Genomic DNA, 24,674 nt, shown 5'->3' on the forward strand with positions numbered 1-24,674 from the left:
CACATGAAGTAGTAAAAATGAGCTTTTCTTCAAGCTACAGCTACAAATGCTGCGTACACATTAATAACGATCCAGTGGTTAAATATAGTGTTGGATCCTTCAGTACATTTTGCTGCTTATTGTAAAATTGTGAGAACAGGACTTTTTGAAGTATTTTTTTTCCGTTGAGATATTTCCACTTTTATTTAATTAAAATATCTGATACTTCTTCCACAACTGCACAGGTATCAACACTTTCAGTTACTGATATATAAAAGATATATCAAAATACATATTGCATTTTTCACTAATGCTTTCTCCCTTTTATGTGTGAGTAATTTCCTATTTAATAATATACATTGTTGTTGAGTTGTTTTTGTATGTGGCCTGTTTGTTGTCTTTGATGATGGCAGGGGTTCATTCATACATGGTTATCTACGAGACAGAGGGTCAGTTGATGGGACAGAGTTACTCAGTTATGCTGACTGAGCCTTGGACACTTCATCCGATCAGCAGTTGCCCCATACTGTATGCAAAAATCTACAGCAGTGTGAGGAGCTCCTGATAACCTCATCACAGGAGATACAGTGGTTCCCGTGTGCATCATCACACTTCTGACTGATGCTTCATATCTTTTCTAGTGTGTCTACAAATCATCAAATGATTGAAGTGATTTGGTTTACTTGTGTATTTTATTTGCAATTCTTTTAGTATATAAAACATTGTGTGGTGTTCCTTAACCCATTTGTTTTTGTACCTCTTGATAGAACACTGGAGTCCTTTTTGGGGGGACATTGAGGTGCAGTAAAGTGGTTCCAGAGTCTCATGTCTTTAGCAGACTTCACAGGAACATTGTGTTAACAAAAATGTTGATTATGTTGTTTTCAGTGTTTTCATGTCTGCTTTGCAGTCACTTTTAGTGCTCCGCATGCCATCTTGGATTCTGTCTTTCAAAGCATAACATGACGGCGTGAAAATGACGGCGCAACAGCTTCAGATATAACCAGTGTGCTTTGTTTGACTTGATAGATGGGGATTCTAAAATGGATTCATACAATGGGCGTCCGTTCAGAATGAATATTCATTTAAAAAGATAAAAATGATCCTGCCACAACAATTAAATTGCACATTTGCACTGTTTGATGGCTGCATGTCCGATCATTGATGTCACTGTAGGCTATTTAACATCCAAGTTCAGGTCAGCTGTATCTGTCCTGAGCATGCATTAACTTTAGACCAGTAATAGAATTGTTTTGTGTTATTGTAACACATGTATGCATCTAAATACATTACTCGACATAGTGTATCGAACTGCAGACTTATAAAACAGTATATTTTTTACATGGCTATGTTTGGTGTTGGATTATCTTCATTTTATGTGTTAATCTACACAGAGTTCACTTCAGTTAGACATAAGTGAACCCACCACGTGACATATCTTACTGGGTCTATGTGCTCAAGAGAGCTCCTAACTCGACACCAAACCATTGTCTCTCTATCTGACCACTGATACGCTTTCCCTTCATTCATCTATCGATCAATCCTTTTGATTATCGTGGTTTTAGATTCCCATGGCCACAGGGCAAGCAGTGCAGTGGTCCTTTTCACCTGTAAACTCCAAGGATTCCTCTGGTAAAGCTTTCACATAAACTCACTTTGACATTCGCCGCTAGACGGCAACATTATAAGACCAGTCTTTTGAAATTGCTAAGTGGAAAGCGAGCCCTGCCACACTGTGTTGAAACTAAATTGTACTCACTTAAATGTGACCTTAAGTAGTTGTTTCTTTGCGGCCGCCGGCGTCCTCGGTCAACTTTATTGTCTTACAGAGGCTGAAGAAGGCTCAGTTTAGAGTGAAGTAAAAATATTTAACTAGAAAACCTCAGGAATCCGTTGGTATGGGAAAAAACATGCCGTTTGTTTGCCTATGGTATTATTATAATTGTGCTATTTTTATCCATTCTAAAAATGTCATATTTCAAAAATAAAAGTCTTGGAATTGCAGAAATTAAGAAACTGAGAAACTGAGACTCTTGTCTATGATGGTAGTCCCCATAATGGGCATTTCACTGTATAGTAAGACCATTGTTTTTAAAAACTTGACCTCACTGTATAAAATGGCGTGTCGTGACCTCTTGGATAATCACAGCCTCATGAAACTTTACTATCACAAATCACAGACCTGTGGCTTTCAGAGGATGTGTGGCTCAGATATATTGAAAATAAGGGGGTTTCTCAAGCAATCAACGAAAAATGCAACTCTTGCACAAATCTCCAAATGTCCAAAGTCCTCGATACCAAATCAAAACATGGACTTTTCTTCTAAGGTCTTGGTGTCTTAATGTGGTATTTCAGGGCGGTCAAAAATGTTTAAATCTTGAATCAGCATCCCAGTCCATAACAGAGGCGTTGTATAGAGTCTGTTTTGATTCAACATGCATGTCTTTCACAACGCATCTGCAGCACACCCTCGTTCTATGTATTAATATGCGTCACTTTTTTGTCCATCTCCACTGCACTATGATCCAACTCACCACCAGATGGGGATCAAATGACATGTCCTCTCTTCATGTGTGTCCACAACATGCAGCCTCAGTCTGCGTGGGTGCATGAGAGCCCTCTGCTGGTCATCAACTAACAATGCCAAAATATAGCAAAATTGTGGTTTGGCATGGGCTTTTAGCAGTGGTGGAGGAAGTATTCAGGTATTTTACTTAAGTAAAAGTAGGCTTCTAATACCACTGTAAAAATATTCTGTTACAGGTAAAAATTGTGAAGAAAAGATTAATATGACTAATATTTGCTGTGCAACTATGTAATTGTATGTCAGTAGGCTATGGCCAGTAATAAGGAGAATGTACTTAAATTACTTAAATTTAAAATAAAGGTACTCAATGCAGTAATGTAAAAGCAGATTTTTGCTCGTTTTTTCTCGTATTCACAGTTTTGGTTGTACAGAGATGACATTGATGGACATGGATATGATGTCTGAGTGACATGCCATTTGGCCACTAAGTGGCGCTGTAGCAGCAGCATCGAACTATAAATTAAGGAATCTGTGTGTGTGTGTGTGTGTGTGTGCGTGTGCGTGTGTGCGTGTGCGTGTGTGTGTGTGTGTGTGTGTGAGAGAGAGAGAGAGAGAGAGAGTGTGTGTATGGTGTGTGAGTGTTCTTTGCATATTTCTAGACAGGTGTGGCTCATGCTCATGAGGCTGACAACCCAGATCCTGCAAGACAAAGAAGAACCAGGGTAACCTAATGGAGTGGAGGGATCGTCACAAGATGTATATCTGTATACTTTATGTCTTATTGGATGATTAAGTCATATTATTAAAAAAACTAAAGTAAGTTAATGTCCAAGTTTGTAAAAAATAAAATTCACTTCATCCAAGGCTGGTCACACCCCATACCAGTTTGGTGGCGGTAATGCGCATATGAGTTGTTTGCCAAGCGCTAATAAAACTCAGAGAAGAAGAAGTAACCCGGCAACATCCGCCAACCTGCTCTCGTACGTACGTTGCGTCGATCAGCCGCGTACTCAAACGACACATACTGGCATCATGGCGGACGTATTGGATCTTCATGAAGCGGGAGGAGAGGACTTTCCTATGGATGAGGATGGTGATGGTAATACTTATACGTAAAGCCACAGGTAGCAAGGGCCCCACGACTCCGGCGTTCAAACGATGTGTAGATTTGAAGGTCTACATTAAAATGTGCCGTGACTACTGCTACTGCGTGGTAGCAGGCCTGAGAAATGCTAACAAGCTAATATTAAGCTAACAACGCACTAGTGGTTCATTCAAAGCTCTTTAAGTAAGATAGGTAGCTCGTGGTTGTTCCAAGCTATTTAACGTTAGCTCCCTTTTACAAAACAAGTTTATTTTTAATGTATTCCCCTTGATTAAGGGCGTGGATTACATACTTGAAGCTATAACACACGTAGCGTATTGTTAGCCGCCGTTAGCACGCTAATTCAGTCTGTTCTATACCGTTAGCTAATAGCTAAGTACCGTTAAGATGCACTAATAATATACAGTAGTTAAGATAACACTGTTTTAGTGTCACTTTTGGTTACCCCAGCGTTGACCGCAGAAAACCCATCCACAGTTTAGTCCAGTAAAAGTGATAACGTGTGATTGTTGTGAAACTTGCAAACGTAAGTATGTAACGTTAACGTTGGTAGTGTGCATTGGTTTTAATTTATTCAACTGTTCTTACTCAGAGAGCATCCACAAGTTGAAGGAGAAAGCCAAGAAGAGGAAAGGACGAGGCTTTGGCTCCGGTGAGTTACCAACTGTTTAAGTTTGTTTCATGTGATCTCTTACTGCAGCTTCTTAATACAGTTAAGCTAGTCAGCAGTGTTTCATATTTCTCTGTGTTGCTGTTTCCAGAGGAAGGAGCCAGGTCCAGAATCAAAGAGGACTATGATACTGTGGAGCAGGATGGGGACGAGCCGGGCCCGCAGAGATGTAAGTGTTGCAGTTTGTATTAGAAATCTAATTCAGTTTAAATTCAATGCAAATAGAGTCTGATTACTGAGTTGCTACCTTCTCTATTGTTTATACGTGAACCTACTACAGCATATCACACAACTTATGTTTGAAATCTGTGTTGGCACCCGTTATTGTGTTTTTTAAAACTTCTTTATCTCAATGTATTAAATGTGTGAAAATGAACATCCAGCTAGACTTATTTTTTTTTGATTGTTCTCAAAATAGCTTTTGGGGATGAAGTGCAGCTCTGCGATTGTAATTTAATGTCGACACATAAGAGGCACAAACCGGAGCTCAGTCGGCTTTATATTGGTTAGAGCTAGCTGTATTTATTATTATTATTATTTGTACCTTTTGCATGGAATGAGAGTTTTAGTGATCACACCTCTACGTGTCATTAGTTTACCTCGTTAAAAGTGCTCCTTGGTTTATTGTTTGACCCCTGACACCTCTTCTTGTCTTTGTTTTGGTGCAGCTGTGGAGGGCTGGATCCTGTTTGTGACCGGTGTACATGAAGAGGCCACAGAGGAAGACATCCATGACAAGTTTTCAGAGTTTGGAGAAATCAAGAACCTGCATCTCAACCTTGACCGCAGAACGGGTTTCCTCAAGGTGAGACAGATTTCCAAGCAAGATGTGTTCACATTGAATTGATGTACACCAGTTACTGTTCATTTTGTATTATTTATTGACACAACCTGTAGGCCGCTTGCTTGCTTTAATAGGTCACTAATGTTATCTTTTACTAGTACAATATAATCGGCTATTTATAGAACACATCACCTTGTTTTTCAAACAATCTGATGGACTTAGATGTTAACCTGTGTGCAGTTCTTAAATGAGCGTCATTAAAATAGAATAAAAATATGATGGCCAACCCGATAGTTAATATATTTTAAGATGGTTTGATTACATTTTGGTGGCTAGCTTTGATACATTTTTTCCTCAAGAGTGCCCTGCAACTATTTGCGATGGGTCCCGTCTTCTCCTCTTGTGCTGTGCACAGGGAGGATGCGCTTGCTGCAGGAGTTAATAATACACAAACCTTTTACATTCTTGTAAATACTGATTCATAAATAGTTTTGTATAAATATATATACATAATAATAGATAAAACATAGTTGACGCTCTATAATGGGTCTACATACACAGTATGAATAATATTTCCCCTGATTCTTCTCTATGCATCAACATACAATTGAGTTTTCTATTAAAGAAAAGTTACACAAAAGTTTGTTTATGCTGCCAATTACAGTTCTTAAAAAGAAAATCTGAATCCTAAAAAATCTAAATTAGAATTGTCCAAGAAAATCGGTCCATCTCTACTAAATGCGTTGTTGTTTTTAATGCAGCAAAATCACTTTCCTAGACTGAAGAACAAGACAGAGGGGTCTACTCCTTAGTGTGTTCCAGCCAAACTGAAATGCTTCACGCACTCGGATTTAAAAAAATATTTTGTGGTCAAAGCGGCGTACAAGATTTGAGAAACCAACTGGAGATGAGGAAAAGTAGAGTTGCGGCTTTGATGGAGTGTTTTCCTCTTGTGTGCTCGTTTGGGGGGCATTAGCATTTACACTACAAAAGATACGAGGTCAAATGGTGGTTTGAGTGATGGGATCACAATGCTTCTCTGTTGTCGTTTACACTTGTATTCAGCGCTGTCCACAGTGATCAGATAAACTGGCTGTGACAGAAGCTCCAAATGTCATGTTGACTCAGAGAATGTAATTGCTCTAGATTTCCTGAATCACACCAATTGTTACTAAGATATTAATTTTTCAAATGGAGGGGAATTCAAGCAGCTTATATCCTATTAGATTATGGAATTTCTTTACATTCATAAATGTTTTGTTTTTATATGTCTTCATTTGTTGTGTTTAGAAAACCAGACTCCTTTGTAAAACAGATATTTGTTTATCTATATAAATAAACCATGTTGTCACTGCTTCTTGATAGTGGCGGTTTGTAAACAAATTCCATTTGTCGTATTTTATATAACGAGAAGTCTCATTTTAGCACATAGTAAATCTGGAAACTATACCGACATGTCAAGAAAGACCAAATTGAAGTGATCAGAAGTCGACATATTTACCCAGTTGTTTTATTGCTGTTCAGCACAGTACTCTTCAACTTTCCTCCACGCCACAAGGTGGCAGCATTGTTTTAAATATGAAATAAGAAGTATATTTGCCCCCGAAACATCCCATTTCAGTGAGTACAGAGAATGTCCATCACAGGCTGTTTGAATATTTAAATGCTTTAGAGACGTAACATGTCTAGTTGGTAGCTGAGCTTTTGTTTCTGCAAGGCCATTCTGATAATCAGCCTGAAGAGTGTAAGACTGAGTGATCAGGAGACCTGTTTTGTGCTGTGTTGTACATTTTAATTGTAAAATGCTTCCAAATTCCCAAGCAGTGATGCCATGAATGTCCAATAACTCCCATGCTGTCCTGATGACTGTTCCCAGGGATATGCACTGGTGGAGTACGAGACCTACAAAGAGGCCCAGGCTGCCATGGAGGGGCTCAATGCTCAGGACATGATGGGTCAGCCTATCAGTGTTGACTGGGGATTTGTCAGAGGGCCCCCCAAGAACAAGAGGAGGTGAGGGTGCTGTGTGTGTGTGTGGCTACGGAAACAGTAACTTCCCAGTAAAGAGAGTGCTGTCAACATTTTACATGTTGCACTTCTTAACTCTGCATTTTTATTTTTATATACTGCTAATTTTAACAAGTTAGAGTATATTGCCCAGCTCATGGTGGTTGAAAATGTAGCTTTCTAAGCTGTCTAGATAACTGATGTGTGATCTAAATTATTTATTTATGTAATATTTTTTATGGTAGAACACACCACTTAATATAATTATTCAATAACAGAGCTGTGTGTTTTTTCACAGGACTGGCGGACGGAGACGCAGCAGAAGCCCGGACAGGAGGCGGCGTTGAGTACAGCAGTTGTCATTGGCTTGACGGGGTGTCTGTCACTTTTGTCAGGCAGTTCATAATCCTCTCATCTTCTCATAAGAAACACGTTTTTGTACAATATTTTTGACTTGTTTGCCATCTAGTTGTGCGATTTTTAAAATATTGGGATAAAGTGTTTTTGAAAGCTTGAATAACAAGAATCAATCGGCCTAACAGCAGCATTTTCAGTTTATTGTAAATTGCTTATGCTGCTTTAAAGTGCAACAGAAGGATATCCATCCAGTGATTTACTTTCAACACCAACATGGTTATGATTCCCTTAAAAATGTTGTTTGTTTTCTCAATGGTGCGTGCATTTTGCTTTGTTTTATAATAATTTGGGGGGAAATTAAACTTTTTAAAAGGTACTTGTGTGCACTGTTGTGTTTTTATTTAGCCGTGCTGATGACGTAGAGTTTACGTCATCCTAGATGACCTCACCCATGCAATGGTGCCGCCCCAGCTATTTAATCAACTCCAAAGCACCTGTCACTCTGGGCTGTGAGTGCCACACTCATAGGCTACTTGGACAAAACCCACTTGCCCGTAATTCTTTTCTGCAGCCAATTGGCAAGCGAATGCTTTGCACTCTGTCCCTCTCATTTGGTGTTTACTCTATTGGGGGAACATCAGTCAAAGACCTCGGGGATGCCCATTGGTTCTTAAGAATGTCAATGAAATCGACTCTTCTCTCTGATTGGATGGATCTTCTTGGAGGGGGCGGGTTCAAATTCCTCGGTTGACGTTGTTGTTGTAAGTGGTGTAGAAATTACTTTGTCGGTGGTGGTGGTCCTGTTTGGGATTTTTACGCGTTGTTCCACTAATGAAGATGCTAAAAAGTTAGGAATTGTTTGTCCTGGAAATGTGTACGGTATTCACAAGTTGGTACTTGCCGGGAAACTAAATGGGACGATGACAAAATCCTCTGCGAGGCCGTTGAAGGTAAGCTTGTAAAGAGATACTCTGGCTACTAGCGTTAGCTACCGTTAGCTGCTGATTAGCCAGGCTTGTAGTAGCCACTTGCTATAGCCAAATGTTACGGTTCAGTCTACGGAGAAATAAATAAATAAACACTCCTTTGCAATGAGAATTCATGCACACGTACGGTAGTTTGATGTAACCGACTAATACGTGAAATTAAAGTTAATAGCTTGAGTGTAAACCGTGCACGAACCCCATGCGTTTGAACGCCTCAAATGCGTTTATGTAAGCATGTGTATTGTTCTTTGATATTTTCTGTCAAAGATCAGTCGTAGCCGTAATGGCAGGCTCGGATTCATAATTTTAGGACGGTAGCATTGATGTGCATCTATTATATCTGTACACTGAGCAGGTTGACGAGCAGAAGTGGTCGCTGAACACAACGTTAGCTTTTCTTTTTAAGCTGTCAACTTACGTTTATAGCTGCGTGCACGTTCAACATTTTTTTTTTTTAAGTTGTGCTGAATGGGAGATCAGTTCTGTATTCACGCTTTTTATCAGTTTACGTTTTTGCATGAATAATTCACTTAAATTGTCATAGCTAGCTTTCTAATAACTCACAGTCACGATTCAGATTATCCGAGCCTCGTTTAAGGTGCATGCGTAACGTGACATTTACTTATTAATTTGGGGGGGGGGGGGGGGGGGGGAATTGTGGAGTAAAGTCCTTTTTCACTAACGGGCAATTCCTAACGTGTAACCCCAAAAAGACTCGTGTCATGAAGCTAACGTTAAGTGGCTAGCGCGAGATCATTCTCAAAACGCTGCTACCAGATATGTGTGACTAACTGCTGGTTCATTCGGTTCAGTGCTCCGTGCTCGTTTTTATTTTTTTTTAGAAACTAGGACTTAGGTTATAGTGTATTTTCCCACATCCTCGCGATGTGAGGGTTAGGGTTACACTTTCCCCTGAATTATTCAGGTCTTTCTGTGTGTGGGCTCTTTTGTTTGGACAGACGGTCAACAAGAAAAGTAGGACATGGGTACAAGTTCCTCACAGGAACTGTTTATGTTGCTAAAAAAAAAAACATAACCTGAGTAGGAAACTCCACATACAAGGTTGATTTAAAGGAGCTAGGTGTTATGTTGTAGGGAAGACGAAATGCATCCAGTCCTCCCACGTGAACTCATTCCTTTCTTATGGCTGTGTTTGAAATGCGGCACACACACAAACAAACTGCCTGTCAGTTGCAAAGAAGACTGTTGATCAGTAGCAGTGATGAAAAGCTAGAGTGAACTCTCAACTCAATGCTAGTAAATATGCAGATAATCAGCCCATGTGTTGCATGCATTATTGTGTAGTTGTACAGGTCCACCATGCACTGTGGCTAGAAGATGAGGTGAAGGTGGCTCTGTCAGCCTTCATTATGCAAGTCCTCAGCACTTCAAGGAACATATTGATGACAGAGAGCACCTCGGGCACGCATTTTAAGTAGGGTTCAGCATCCTTCCTGTTGCAATTCCCATTCCAAACTGACAGGGCGTAAAAGGAAAGATATTAGTGGTAAACACAGCAAAACCACCATTTATCTGCTTTGTAAGTAACGCGATGGAGAAGACGGGAACCGTTTTGTGAATGCTTGAACGGCTTTATCGGTCAGTGCACAAAACCAGCCAGTAGATAAATCCATTCACAACCTGCAGCCAGCGACACATAACAAGGCAGCGTCTTTAAAAGCCCTTTGTTGCACTTTAGTTGTCTTAAAAAAAAAAAAACAGCAACATTTACATCTTGTCGATCCAAATGGAAATATGTGGCTTGCACTTTGCAGCTTATCACACAGAGATCTCCAACACTGTTCAAATAAGCTGCGGTCAGCATTTCACAGTAGCCTGAAAATGACACAGATGAGGTGAGTGGTGAGAATGGTCAAATGTTTTCCGTTATCTTTAATGGGCAAATTAATATGTAGTCAATATGGCTATCGACGCACCGTTCTGATGTGACTCATAGCAGAGTTACATGATTGTAGAGCAGTGAGGTTATACACAAACTAGAAAGTAGGTTAAACTTGGTAAACATGTTTCCTCTGGAGTAGTGCTTCTCTCTCTCAGGTTTTGTGTTACTATCTTAACTCTCTCTCGTATCCGTAATATCTTCATGGATCTTGTTAACTGTTAATGTGCTGGACGGCTGTGTGTGTGTGTGTGTGTGTGTGTGTGTGTGTGTGTGTATATATAGTGTTTCACAGGGGGACTGTGCTGCTTCAGCAGCGCAGAGGGCATGACAATTTAAATTAGTCTCTCGCCGGGCTCCCCCAAACAGCTGCTCAGTGTGTGTGTGTGTGTGTGTGTATGGGGTGGGCGTGCGCCAGAGATCCAGTGTCTGTTTTGAGAGCCGGGCCCATTCGGCCATGGGGGTATTCCCATGGGATCTCTCAAGCACGGTCAGATTAATAAGTAAGTAGACGAGTGCTTCTTCAGGTTAGTGGGACAAACGCATGACGTTTGTGTCAAGTGAACATGTTCCACTGAGTTTTGCAGCGGTGCACGCTCTCAGCCTAGAGCAGGCAACAAATCTCAGCCCCGATCCTTCTTTTAGGACACTGAGCTGCTTACATTATTGACAAGATGAAGAACGGTTGATAGGAGGAACAGTGATACGAAAGGGAAAACTGCCTCCATCCCCACAGTGCCACAGGGATCAATAGGTGGCTTGTCTCCTAGAGGCCTCTGTGTCCAGACAGCAACTCGAAAAACTCTTTGGAGCCCAACCCTCCCAGCATGGCTGGTTGCCTGCCAGTCTTGTGACACAGCAGCCAGCCCGGGCCCAGGGCTGCTTCTGTCAGGGTGGAGAGACCCAGAACTGAAGGCCTCTACCTGTGGTACCTGTGGTGCCTGCAGCTGCTCCACTTTGATCAACATGTCGTGGATAGTACGCCCATGCTTCGGGATTACATGTAGGCTGGATCATTCATCGTAGAAGTGACCGTATAGGGTGGAGCGGTTATACGAGGAAAGATGTGGCCTTATGGTACCAGCTGAGCAGCCATAATCACATATAGCGTGAGACAGCACTCCCACAAGAGATGCTGTGGTAACAAGAGCTCGCTGTATCAGTTACTCTCTACTCCCTCTTCATCTCTTCCTCCTCTACATGCAGTGCAGGCTGATGTTGATGATTAGACTCGCCACCTCACAAAACCTCACTGTTTTATCTGTCCGGTGGGAAATTTAGGCACACACATACTGCTGTTTGAATACATCAATATTTCATTTAAAAAAGGGCTTACATTTTTAACGTGAATGTCATACCATAGCAAACGGGGCTGCAAACGGTTTAGCATTTCACGTTGCATGCCAGCACGCAGTATTTTTCATTGTCTGTTGTGTGTGTCACATCCCTGCTTGTGACTGCTGCTGCCTATCTGTCAGTTTGTGACAAGTTGCTTTATTTATTTAATTTGTGTGTCAATGTGCTGTCTGCAAAACCTCTCTTATAGCTGACAAATGAATTGAATCCTACTTAATATGACCCAAGTTTGTAATAAAGTCAATGAAGTAGGGGGGCTTTAGAAAACAACTGATAGCTGGTGGTGGATTTGAAAACCAACCGAGGCTCCACAGGAAGGTTAGATTGGCTTTTTAAGTGTCTGCTGATGAAGTCACCAGCCATTGCCACAAAGTATGTCAACACTTGTTTACTGGGTAATGTTTGTTTCAGAGCATTAGGCTCATAGCAGGTGAATTGTGAGATTTGTAGCTTCCTGTGCAGACTGGAAGCAATCATCCCCCGCCCGCCCGCTCGCCCTGTTGATCCAGGACAGCGGGAGTAATCCCACACACGGCCCTGATGAGGCGCCTGTCACCCACGATGACATCACGCGGGGCGTGACGTGAGGTGGCCCTGCTGCGTACTGGGCCCGGCCTGCAGCACGTGGGGATTCACATGAGCATTAGTGCTGCCCGCCTGCAGAGGCTGGTGCCTGTTTAGCCACTGGCTTAAGACCTAGCTGGGTTTGGTTGGCTTCACATTCAGGCTGACTTAGCAGGGGGAGATCGTGAACATTTGAATCAGTATGGAGATGCGAGCCGTTGCTCCATTTTGTGTCTTAATATTAAGGCTTTTTGTCCAGGCTACTGGCTCTCTTACAGGCGCCTTATTTTATTTTTGCAGGAGTGGAATACATTTTAAGTTCATTCTAAAGCAGCACAGCCGAAGGTTCTTAGGTTAGTGCCTCGGAAATGTCTCATACTCCTCGAGGGTTAATATGCAAATCTGGCTTCTAAATGTTAATTATGTAATAATAAGCTCATTGTTTGTACACTAAGCAAAAAGGATATTTCGGCATCATTGACAACCCGGAGACATTTGTTGCCCGTGTATAGTTTGATTTATGAATATACCTAAGAACATTGTGAGAGGTCATTTCTCCACGATAGATCCTTTGTGTCTTTCTGTTGTATAAAGCTGGCCTGCCCAACATCGACAAACTACCAGGATTCATTTCTTTTGTTGTGTGTTTTTGATATCTATTGCTTACCTTGCACAGCAGCTGTGCAAGGTAAGCAATAGATATCACAGGCAAATCCATCTTACGGACCAATGAGCGCTCTGAGAGGAGCCACTGGCAGCTGTGGACGGGGTTTAGGTGTGTGTGACGACAACAATGGCGGCTCCTGAAGAGGTTGGCACAGATGCAGCGATAGCGTCAGTTATATCAGAACTGGAAAGTATTACTTCATTGAAATAAGAGCAGAAAACAACTTTTTTCTCAATTTCAAAGATGTTTTTTATTTTTTGCTCTCCTCCCGACTGGCTCTTCAAGAGTTTGATTGACAGATGGTTCATCCAATCCCCTGCCAAGTGTATATTTTTTTGAAAGTGCCTGCCCTTTCCCAAACTGTTTCCAATGACTCCTTCTCAGATGGTTCTGTCGAACGAACCATCTGGCGTCTCAGGTTGATAAATTGCATCGCTACATGTTTGAATTCGTAGGTTAAGGATAAGATACGGATGCTTGTCGTATTGAATTCCCTCACCCTTTGTTAATAAGTAGCTGGGCAGCGCTCGGATGGATGCAGAGGCTTGTGTTTCTTCACAAAGGCTAGAAATCGATAAAGAGGCCGCCGGGGCTGAACGAGGACTTCTCACCCACGGAGTCTGGAGTGTTGGCTTGGCAGCCTTCTCGAATGCTGAAACCAACACATAATGTTCACCGAGCGCCGCAGTTTATCCGTCTACCTTCAGAGGCAGAGCAGCCCTCTGCACAGGACGCTCTTTGCAGCAGTCACGCTGAACTTATCTTGTTCTGAGTTTTCTTTTTGTGCACACCTCTACAACAGGAATGCATTGATAGCAGATTAGCTTCCACTTCCCGCACTCATTTAGACGATCAAATGCTCTCGTTACATTTTCTGCTGTTTCACGTGTCGGCCGCACCGACACTGTGTGTAATGTTGTCTCTGTGTGGGATGTGGGAATGCCACTCATAGTCCCCTATAGCCCTCTCCACAGCAGCCTCCCTCATGCGGCTGTTAATTAGTGCTCCTTGAGTGGTGGTTACTGGGCCTGACTGCAGTGACGTGCCCCGGACCAGCAACGTCTGAGGCCGGCTTTAGACTTCCTAATAAACCGTCACAACAGACGGACAGAAAGGAAGGGGAAATAAAGCTGGGGCTTACAGCAGGATATGGAACAAATTCTAATCACAATGACTGTCACGATATTTGCTCTGCATATTCAAAATTACACTACCACGTTAAACTCCAGTCCGACCACTACTCGTGGCGTTTTACAAGAACGACAACTCGTGTAGGCTGTGTTTTTTATTTAAAAGACTGAATACAAGACAGATTTGGAGGAAACCTTTAAATGTTGTCAGTCATTTAGTTTTTAAATTGTGTAAACTGAGATGTCTTTGTGAAAATTATAAAGAGAGTACATATTGTAATATTGTAATATTAAATCTATCTTTATCCTGACTCATAGGGACTATTGACCATAAATCACAAGCCAATGAGACACTTCCTGTTCTGTGTGTTTATTCGTAAACCACAAAGTTGCTTCTACTCTATCCATATGGGGAAGTAGACCTCTGACAGTTTGATAAAGTTTTGTCCATGAATTGACTTCCGAACAGGTTTGTTTTCTCCACTAAAATTAGAGTCTGTCCTCCGAGGCTTTGGCATGCTGTGCAGCATTGCAGCGGACGTTGGGGAACTAAGTGAACCCTCTGCTACACCCTGACGTCAGCTCTCAGACACTTTGATAAACACTTGTGCTCAGAAGCTGATACTGCTGCCCATTTCAGCTGGCTGTCCACTGAACATAAGTCCACACTGGGCTGAACCTCTTTGAAGCACTCTAACGTCTTCCACTAACTAGGGTTTGTCTGAAGTCGTGTCACATTTCCTGATCCAAATTTACGCCGTGTCACCTGATAAGCGACAGAGTTGTTTACATCATCTGGAACCTCACGAGCACGTCCTGTCTGTACTGTAAACGGGAGCCCGCCCTAACTCTATTTGCTGTCCTCTCTGCTGTCATGCTTTGAGAAAGCACATGATGCCACCGATATATGATCACCTTTAGTGGAGGCATTAGGCGCTTTAAATAGTAGTCTAATGTTGGTGGTTTGTGAACTCTGCACAGTGCAGTGTTTCTATGTTTAAACTGATTATGAGCAGATTATTGTTAGACCATCTCAAACAGGAGGTTGCTCTGTATGCAATGGTTCTGTTGTGCTTACACAGTTGACATGTCTCTGATTTAGATGCATAGACACTCGGGGCTAGCAGTCTAGTGTCTAATGGGCACTAAGGGGCCGTGTCCTTACGGACAATAAAGATGTAAAATTGTAAATAAATACCAGTATTCAAAATGCGTCTGATACGGCCTAAAAGGCCAGATCGAGTATCGGTGAGTGCGCGGGCTTATGCATCGATAACATATCACAATATCACGTTATCATATTGATGATCAGCTCTTTACGCCACTCAGGAACAACACGTGTCACTTTGCTACCCGATCCATACATCCTGCTCGATCGGTACTGAACATATGCAAACTAAACGCCATTGTGCGCCCTATATTTGTGCCCCCTGATAACACTACATTCTGAACAACAAATTTGCATTGAAATCGACATGTGGAGCACTAGTTACAGTTATCTGTTAGCAGCACAGGACTGCTCGGCTAAACGACGGAGCTAACTGCCGTAAACGGCGATTCCACCGAGTTACATTGCTGAAGTTCAATCTCCATTCAGTAAAATTGAGGACGTTGTAATGATTTGTTAAAATGTAATCTTGTCAAATTTTTTGTTTTGGCGAGAAACTTGAAATGAATACAGTTGTTTGAACGAGATGTTTTCACATCAATAGACGTAAGAGAGGGAATTATGACCAGTGTAACTTTATTTTTTTGTTTTTAATGCACTGGTATCTGATTGGTAGCCTACGAATGAACAACAGTAATAATATAGCCGAACCACTATGAATCTGTTTTCTTCTGACTCCTTGTGTTGCATGTTTAGATCAGATGCATTGTATTCAGTTGCAGTGGCTCAGTCACAAAGTCGAAAGCTGCTGCAACCTGAGGTCAACGTATTTTGGCTGTATACACTCCAAACAATGAAACCACGGTCAAATTCACCATCTGTAAGTAGAGCTTGTTTACCTCGCCTTATTTGCCTCGAGCTCTCTCGGAGAGAGAAAAGAGGCTGGTTGCTGAGTTCACTTGGATCAGGTTTGGATGTTTTCTGAGCCAGCGAGCGAGACCGGGAGGCCTCGACAGGGAAGTTAGACTTGGCAAATTTTTGTGTGATGACTGGACAGCTTTTTGGACCGGACCAGCTCGAGTGGCATGGCCTCAGAGGGCAGGCATGGTGTGGAATCTCTGACATCAGCTGTGTGTGCATTCAGACGGGTGTTGTCTTACGCTTTACACACACAAATGCCCACAGCTGGTGGCGAAGCCTTCATCGGGGCTGGAATGTGCATGCTACATGTCTCCCAATGCAAATTTTGAACATAAGTCCACACTGGGCTGAACCTCTTTGAAGCACTCTAACGTCTTCCACTAACTAGGGTTTGTCTGAAGTCGTGTCACATTTCCTGATCCAAATTTACGCCGTGTCACCTGATAAGCGACAGTTGTTTACATCATCTGGAACCTCACGAGCACGTCCTGTCTGTACTGTAAACGGGAGCCCGCCCTAACTCTATTTGCTGTCCTCTCTGCTGTCATGCTTTGAGAAAGCACATGATGCCACCGATATATGATCACCTTTAGTGGAGGCATTAGGCGCTTTAAATAGTAGTCTAATGTTGGTGGTTTGTGAACTCTGCACAGTGCAGTGTTTCTATGTTTAAACTGATTATGAGCAGATTATTGTTAGACCATCTCAAACAGGAGGTTGCTCTGTATGCAATGGTTCTGTTGTGCTTACACAGTTGACATGTCTCTGATTTAGATGCATAGACACTCGGGGCTAGCAGTCTAGTGTCTAATGGGCACTAAGGGGCCGTGTCCTTACGGACAATAAAGATGTAAAATTGTAAATAAATACCAGTATTCAAAATGCGTCTGATACGGCCTAAAAGGCCAGATCGAGTATCGGTGAGTGCGCGGGCTTATGCATCGATAACATATCACAATATCACGTTATCATATTGATGATCAGCTCTTTACGCCACTCAGGAACAACACGTGTCACTTTGCTACCCGATCCATACATCCTGCTCGATCGGTACTGAACATATGCAAACTAAACGCCATTGTGCGCCCTATATTTGTGCCCCCTGATAACACTACATTCTGAACAACAAATTTGCATTGAAATCGACATGTGGAGCACTAGTTACAGTTATCTGTTAGCAGCACAGGACTCCCAATGCAAATTTTTCAATCTATTATAGTGATAACAACATACCTGCTGAAGGAATCTACCGAAACCGGTTTTTGTTTCCTTGTAGGGACGCTGAGCTTTTCCTACTTTTTTTTGAATTCCCACTTGTTTGCAGGTTCTCGGTTAGCTCGACACTTCTTACAGTGTAGGCTGAGGCAAGTGGTGAAATATAATTAATGTCCTTATTTGGAAAGAAGATAACCAGTCCTTGCTGCATCGGCTTCTTTGCTCCACTAAAGACAAAAGCTTTCTTGGATTCACATGAAGAAGCTTTTTTGCCAATGGACTTGAAACGGCCCACTAGTTCTTATAATTCACATGTCAACGGATGTTCTGTTTTGCCTCTGTGGGTTGTATTGATTTTTCTCCAATGACACGCTTACGGGTACATTTCCTTTTGTACAGGGAAATGGTCACACTCGCATTTATTGCATTGATTTCCGAGATGTAAGCCAATAGCAGCTGAAAACGTCGGCCCCCTCCCTCAGGACCGGCCGAGCACATCTGCTCGGCTCGGAGAATTAGTGAGGCAGCAGTTTGCAAACAGAGCAGGGAGCTAACGTAATCTTTACATTTAGGGTTCTTTGCTTTTCCTCCTCTATGATTAACATATTAGTTAAAGCTGCTTAATAACGTAATGTATTTTGACATTGAGAAAGGAGGAAGAGCCGTAACCTCTCTCTCTCTGTCTGTGTGCATTCGCCTCGTATAAGCCAGTGGGGGTATTTACAATGCAATGCTCATCATATGCTTCAGCATTATGCAAGGCCTTGGAAGTGAATGTGCCTACGTCACACTGTTCTACACGATGCACACAGTTGCCCTTGAAGACAACCGATGTTGCAGAAAATGACAAAATTGGCCGAGATATCTCCGGCTTTTTCTCCACGGGCAGAGCAATTTTTCAATGCCATGAAATCTGTTTGTTTGTTTGTCAGCACAACTACAACATTGTCAGTAAAGAACGCATTGCCCGATCCTATAGGATTACATTACGCCATACTAAGCAAGGCTTTTGCGTTGCGATTCTCTCTGTTGTGCTGTCCAAGGCTGTATTGATTCTTTCTTTTTTCACCCAATTGCATTACATGTCAGGAGGGACTGGCACAATACTATAGCAGAGATTCTGTTTTGCTGAGTGCATGGACACGGTTGCCTTTGTGCCGCTCGGTTCAGCTGAGAGGAACTTAGGAAGAACCGGGCGAAGGGTTCGGTTCCCCTTCCATTCCTTCAGCCTCCCGTCCAGCTGTAGCTCTCACTGTTATGTAACGAGTCGCTGTAGTAACCAGATTACTGCACTCCGCAGATACAGACAGCTGAAGGACAGCCATCTCACCACACCTTTGTTTTTCTTCCTCTTCTGGTTTTCTTTAGCAGCGAGGTATTTATTGTGATTGTTCACAGCGGACCGAGCCCCGGCCGTTGGAACTTTGACTCACGGAGGAAAGCGGAATTACCGAGGAAGCATTGGCTGTGTTCACTCCCACATGTTTTTATGCATGTGTCTGTGGTTTTTAAACGCTACGCCTATCGCAGACATTTAGAGCACTTAGGCTGCCAACTCTGATAACATTAGACTGATCGAGACTAATGTGCATCAATCACGTGGAGATTTGTGTCTCTCCCAATTCCCCTCATTGACGTTGATGTTTGAGAGTTTAAAAATGTGATACCGGCACATAGTACTTATTCTATCGGGAGCAAATAACATAGGCTTAACAAATAAACCTGATATGGATCCCTTGGATTTGTTTTTCAATGAATTGTGACAAAGATACACACTAAGCAGGACGTTTCTATAGTTGGAAAGTCAACTTGTCAGTGCTCTCTAGCTAACAAACGAGACACTGTTTGTGAGTTAGCCTACTTTGCCTCATCCATATGGCAATTTCTAGTTAGTTATTTGGCAATATATCTGCAATAAGCTAATAACTGTCCACACATTGGTCTAGCTCTAGCCGTCAGTACTGATTGTTCTTCCAAAGGTTTTACTTTCCATCTCACCATCAATCCAGACTGGAGGCGGAGCGCCGGGGCCACACTTATCACTCCTGCTGCAGCCGCCACACTGCCCTCCCCTGTTTGCTTACTTTGTGCCCTTTATCTCATTACTCATGTGGGGCTGAGAGGGTGTGTTACATTCGTTGAGATCACAGGAACAATTTAGTTTGTGATTGAACCGAAATAGATATGACACATTTATAGCCGTGGTCGTACATCACGTCCGGACCATTAAAGGTAAACGGAGAAACTCAGTCGGCCTCGTTGGGTAAAGTTTCTCACCACAAGCTGTGCTGTATGATGAAATAATTGTCTGGCTCGGGGTCATGTTTAAGTACCTTTTCAGGTGTGGTGTACTCCTCAGCTCCTTTCTTTGTAAAGCGAAGCTGATGCTTCACACCATGAACGTAACCCCAGTGAGCCGAACATGAAGTGGTGTATCGCCCAATATAAACACGGGACCTCGTTATCCTCATTCACGGAGACACGCTGTTGCTGAATAGGCATGTTCTGTAAAAGGCATAGCCAGTGCCTTTTGCACGTTGTAGGCTAAAGGGTAGTCTTTCTGTCCTCCACCGTGTGTGTGTGTGTGTCTGTTTCTCTTATGTTCCTTATCTTGGTTTGCTGTGAACAGTGGGTTCACAATAATGGCCTCACCCCAGGCTGATAAGCACACATTGAACCAACACTACTAAATCCTGTCTGAGACAAAGAAAACAACAAACAAGACAAGAACTGCTGCTCAGAAGGCTTCACGTCGAGAAATCACAGCGATGTATTCTAAAACAGTTACAAGTGAAGAGTTATAGCATGATTACAGTAAAGAATAATAGAAATACAAGTGTTTGGGTAGTTATAACAGCGGGGTAAATTGCGTGTGTGCTAATTTCTTGTGGCTTTCATGTCGTCTAATAATCCGGCTGATTTGACATTTAGTTTTATTCTAGAAAGAAAACTCCGACATGTGGACTGTGATTCAGACGTCTGGAACCAGACTAGCCTTTATGCAGGTCATATCTAAAAATGTCTTGTTACTGCTTGGTGACATCGCTCCTTAACAATTAGGCCAGTTGTTTTTCTCTTTTTCTCTCCAGCCTGTCTTCATCTTTGGGAAGTAATTGCCATTTCAAGCCATGTCATATAGTTTGCATTTTTCTGTTCGGTCAGGCTCGAGAATTAAGCTTTTTGAACTCTCCTGGAAGAAGGATAATTTCTTCAAACTCAAACCATCCGGGTGTAGATGTAGGTGATAGGCATGGTGACGATATGGACATTTTAAGTCACAATTATCCCGGCTAAAATAATAACAATAGTTAATAATAATAACTATTCACAATATTATCCCGATATCAACTCTTAAAATGGCACTAAAACATACTGGAATCACTTAACCTTGAATTTTGACAAGAAACAAATATTTGTATTGCTTTATATATTGGACACTCATCTTTTGTAATCTAAAATAAGTCAATCATAAGTTAAGGTCCAGCCGCATGAATAAAGGATGTTCTTTCTCAGCCTACATGATAATTCCTGCAGCCTATTTGATTAAGTTAGGCTCCATCTTTCACTTCCCTACCATGATGGCTAGACAGCTCGTGACGATATTCGTGGGAATGCAAAACGATCACCAGTTTATGTTATCGTGACCCGCGATGAAACCTCACGCTGTCTCATTCCTAGAAGCTAACCTCTCTGATGTCATGCATTCCATATGAAGAGCATGGAAAATGTGTCCCCTTCTTTCTTTCTTCTAAACGCTCCGAGGGCGAGCGGAAAAACAAACTTGTGTCCGCGGTCCCGGCGGTGCGTTGACCCTCTCGGCCCACCGAGGGCTGCCGCGGTGGGCTCCGGTGACCTCTCTGTCTCCCCCGGTGATCCAGGCCATTCTCCCGGCCCACAGCTCAGCACCCACGTGTTGTCAGCAGCTCCTGTTACGTAAGCCTTGCTGCCAGACAAAAGCTCAGCCATCCCAGACACAAATCACTGACTGCCCCACGCTGGCAGCAGCGCTGCTAATGTTAGCCGGTAGTACACACACACACACACACAGGGGGCTTTCTTGTATAGATTTATTTATTTTGTGCTGGTTGCCAAATTTTAAATTTTGGCCATCAAATAAGAAAATATGCATATATTGCTTTTAGAAAAAGCAATTCATGAACGCTAGTCCCTGTAAACCTTATTCACAAAACGTACACCCCACAATTAATCTTGTATTTAATAAACCCGATAAACTTGTAGCCTCCCACGCCTTCACTGTTGCTCGATGTCCAAACCGCTTTAAACTGTTTTAATGACTACGTTCTGACACATCCACCATTGCTAAGTCTGTCTTTTGTTTTGATTTAATTCACCCATTTAAAAAAAGTTTCGCAATGTTGGAAGTAAGCATAATGAAGACACGTAGCAACAGCCCTCTTTAATAAGGCTTGGCTCATGCAGGTTAATTCTGACTTGCTAATATGCTCTCAGATCTGTTCCACTAAATTAATACATAAATGATAAAAATGTCCTTTCCACTGTGCGTACGATCAGTCCTTTTATGATATTCTGGTGTTACACCAGAGATCTTGTGGGACATAATCTGCGAGGATACTTGTTTTACGTGTTTTTGAAGGAGAGCCGCGTGACATCAAACGCACCGCGGTGCGTTCACAGGAATGGCTGATGTTACCGGCCCAGAGTGACCACAGCCGGCCTTTTGTTGGTCTGTGTTGCTACTCTCACATTTATCACCCTGTTCACGGTGCCTTGTGTTGTCGGTGCCAGCGCTCGTAGTCAATACGCCAAATAACAGTGTTTTCTCACAATAATCAAACCAATAAATTACCTCTTTTTTTTTTTAATGGGCTGTGAATAAGCAAACAAACATACACACATAGCGCCTTAAAGTCCAGCCAGAGGCGTGATTCTGCCAGACCAGTAACCGCACAGATTATCATTGGTGCTGCGCGGATTTTCCAGCATCGCTATTGGAGGGTTATTAAAAAAACTGAAACTATCCATGTTGGACTTTCACACGGATTTGCCATTTTTCTTTTAATTCATTTAAATAAATTCCGCTTTTGTGGACGTGTTTTCCTTCCATATCCGAGTTGAAGAAACAGCACTAAGTCAGCAGAAGTATGACTCCATAATATCTCTTTTATATCTGTAGTGCGTTCTGTCAGTTTAGATTGTTGGGGTGAAAGTTGTCGAGTGATACGGGCCTTAAGCGTGTCTTCCTGTTCTCCAGTTTAACGGGTCTGTATGGCACTCGTGGTGCTCAAAGCACCCCAAAATATTACATTTGAAAAACTCAACAGCGACGTCTCTTTCCAGAGATCACAACCCTGTACAGCATCATGCCAGTTATACTGTTTAGTGAGGCAGAGGGCGGGACTCTGCAGATACAAACACCCCCTCACGCTTCTAGTGGGTCATAAGGGACTATTTTCTCTATGAGTCTATACATAGTGTCTTTAGGAAAATCCTTCTCATTTTACCTTTTTTTTTTTCTGCCTTCTTTCTGTGAGTGTGATAATAAAGTGGACTGATTCGTGTTGCATCTTCTTTTCGGTACCTATAGCAACACGCTCACTCCAACACACCCCTGGTGTTTTGATGCAGTGCTATTATCGGTCAGAACACGGTCTCACCCACACCTCTGTGTGAGTCTAAGTCTGTTTTAGTACCCCTGTGGTTCGAATGGTTAACTCACCACAGTCCCACGTCCCTTAAGGTGTGTGTGATCAGTAGACCTGAATATCGCAGAATCGACGAGACTGTTCGAAGACCCTGCAGGGGGAGGCTGCTGAATGCCTGGCTTTGCAGAGAACGCTCTAGAAACGACTCTGCCGGCTGAGAAAAGGCCCTTTTTTCTGTTCCTCCCCCTGCGTGCCTTTTTTTTTTTTGTGGCTTTCACTGTAATAATGATGGAGGAACTGAGGGAGGTAGGAAGAGCGCGAAGCGAGAGAGGATGATAGAGAGGTGTAAGAAGAGTAAACTGGTGACTCATCAGGCGCAGTGGAAAGGAGTTCACTGAGTCAGAGATGAGGCAGGAACATTGGGTGGTGGATGAGCCATGGGACGGATGGGAATAGATGACTGTAGGTAGATGAAAAAAGTCAGGCAAACTGGATCAGGCAGTTTAAGAACTTCAAGGCAGCGTAATGACTGGAGCGTTTTGCTATTGTGTGCACAGCAATTTTGTTATTAGAATACCCAGAGAACATTGTCATTGTTCCTGCGCTGACGAACAATACTTCATTGGAGGCGGTATTTAAAGGCAGCACAATATATTATTCACATCTATAAAACATAAGGCTTACAATGTCGAGTGAGAATAGCATACTGTTGCATTTAGCGTTGCAGCCCTAACATGAAGGACGTCCTTCACCTTTTGACCTGCATTGATCAGCAAGATTTAGCATAAACCAGATGTTTGAAACAGTCTAAAAAGGATGCGAGCAAAGTGCTGTGGAAGGACAAATATTACAGAACAAGGCTTGAGACTGTTCCGGATTGAGTGGCTCAAAGTGTGCGTACGCTCAGAATACCTTTCCTGGTAAAACGGAGGCTTTTATCCTCAGCTTGGACCCAAAGGCGCATCTTTTTGAGCCAGAGCTACTTAGATTCCTGTCTTTCTGTTCCGGCCGCGCATCGATTGCCCTCCACATCCTTTGTGTCAACTCAACCGCCCAATCATGCTGACTGTTTTTTTTCCCCCTCTCTCGGTCTTGATAATGTGTCTCTATTGATTTCAAGGCCCGACTGATGCGGGTCCTTTTAGATCTGCCATGGGAATTTGAAGAGTAAAATCGTCTGATTGATTTGCCTCTTTGAAGGAGTACCGTTTCCTCGTATCACACGGCTCCAACAAATTTGACTTTGAGGTCCATTTCCTTACCTACTCCGTTTGAAATGTATCCTAAATATATAATGTTTCTGTACTTTAATCGACATCTTAAATCACTGTAGATTATGATGATATGATGAGCAAAAATCCAGATTTTGCCGGCACAAAAACAAGCAAATAATAGATAGATAGATAGATAGATGTATACTTTATTCATCCCCAGGGGGAAATTTGTTTAATAATAATAATGACATTTGATATCAGTTTCTGATATGATTAATCTCCAATTGATTTACAGGGAAAACAGCATTAATCTTGGCTGCTTGTTCTGAACACTCCCCTCGCTTTCTCTTTCACACGGTGTTTCTGCGCAGACCTTTTATGATCCGATTCTCTGGCTGCAGGAAAACAATCTTGACTGTTTACATATTCAACAGGTCATATCTGAAGGCGGTAACCGTGCACATTGGTCTCAAGTCCAGATTTTGAAATAGTCATGACTTCTGAATCCGTAACGTCTCCACAAAAAACATGATGAAGACAGAAACCACGACCAGCGTCAC

At 42.4% G+C, this 24,674-nt stretch overlaps 2 protein-coding genes across 6 annotated transcripts in view; both read left to right on the forward strand.

The window, feature by feature from the left end:
* Positions 1-3,455: 3,455 nt before the first annotated feature.
* On the forward strand, positions 3,456-7,805 carry rbm8a (RNA binding motif protein 8A). Of its 2 annotated transcripts, none has more exons than XM_076106870.1 (6): positions 3,456-3,599; positions 4,204-4,263; positions 4,373-4,450; positions 4,950-5,086; positions 6,942-7,078; positions 7,371-7,805. In XM_076106870.1, the coding sequence occupies exons 1-6, from the start codon at positions 3,539-3,541 to the stop codon at positions 7,417-7,419; spliced, it is 522 nt and encodes a 173-aa protein (XP_075962985.1). In that variant the 5' UTR covers positions 3,456-3,538; the 3' UTR covers positions 7,420-7,805. The 2 variants fall into 2 exon arrangements, with proteins under 2 accessions (XP_075962985.1, XP_075962984.1); XM_076106869.1 differs by having other exon boundaries at positions 3,459-3,605.
* A 370-nt stretch (positions 7,806-8,175) lies between these two features.
* otud7b (OTU deubiquitinase 7B) overlaps positions 8,176-24,674 on the forward strand; it is a 31,224-nt gene continuing 14,725 nt past the window's right edge. For 3 of the 4 annotated variants that reach the window (XM_076106864.1, XM_076106866.1, XM_076106867.1), the window contains exon 1: positions 8,176-8,379. The gene's annotated coding sequence lies outside the window, so the exon portion shown is untranslated. The remainder of the gene's footprint in view (positions 8,380-24,674) is intronic. The other variant, XM_076106865.1, reaches the window with a different exon arrangement.

Source organism: Anarhichas minor, unplaced genomic scaffold (assembly GCF_050575085.1).
Source record: "Anarhichas minor isolate MPS153535 unplaced genomic scaffold, ASM5057508v1 ptg000035l, whole genome shotgun sequence".
Classification (NCBI taxonomy): domain Eukaryota; kingdom Metazoa; phylum Chordata; class Actinopteri; order Perciformes; family Anarhichadidae; genus Anarhichas; species Anarhichas minor.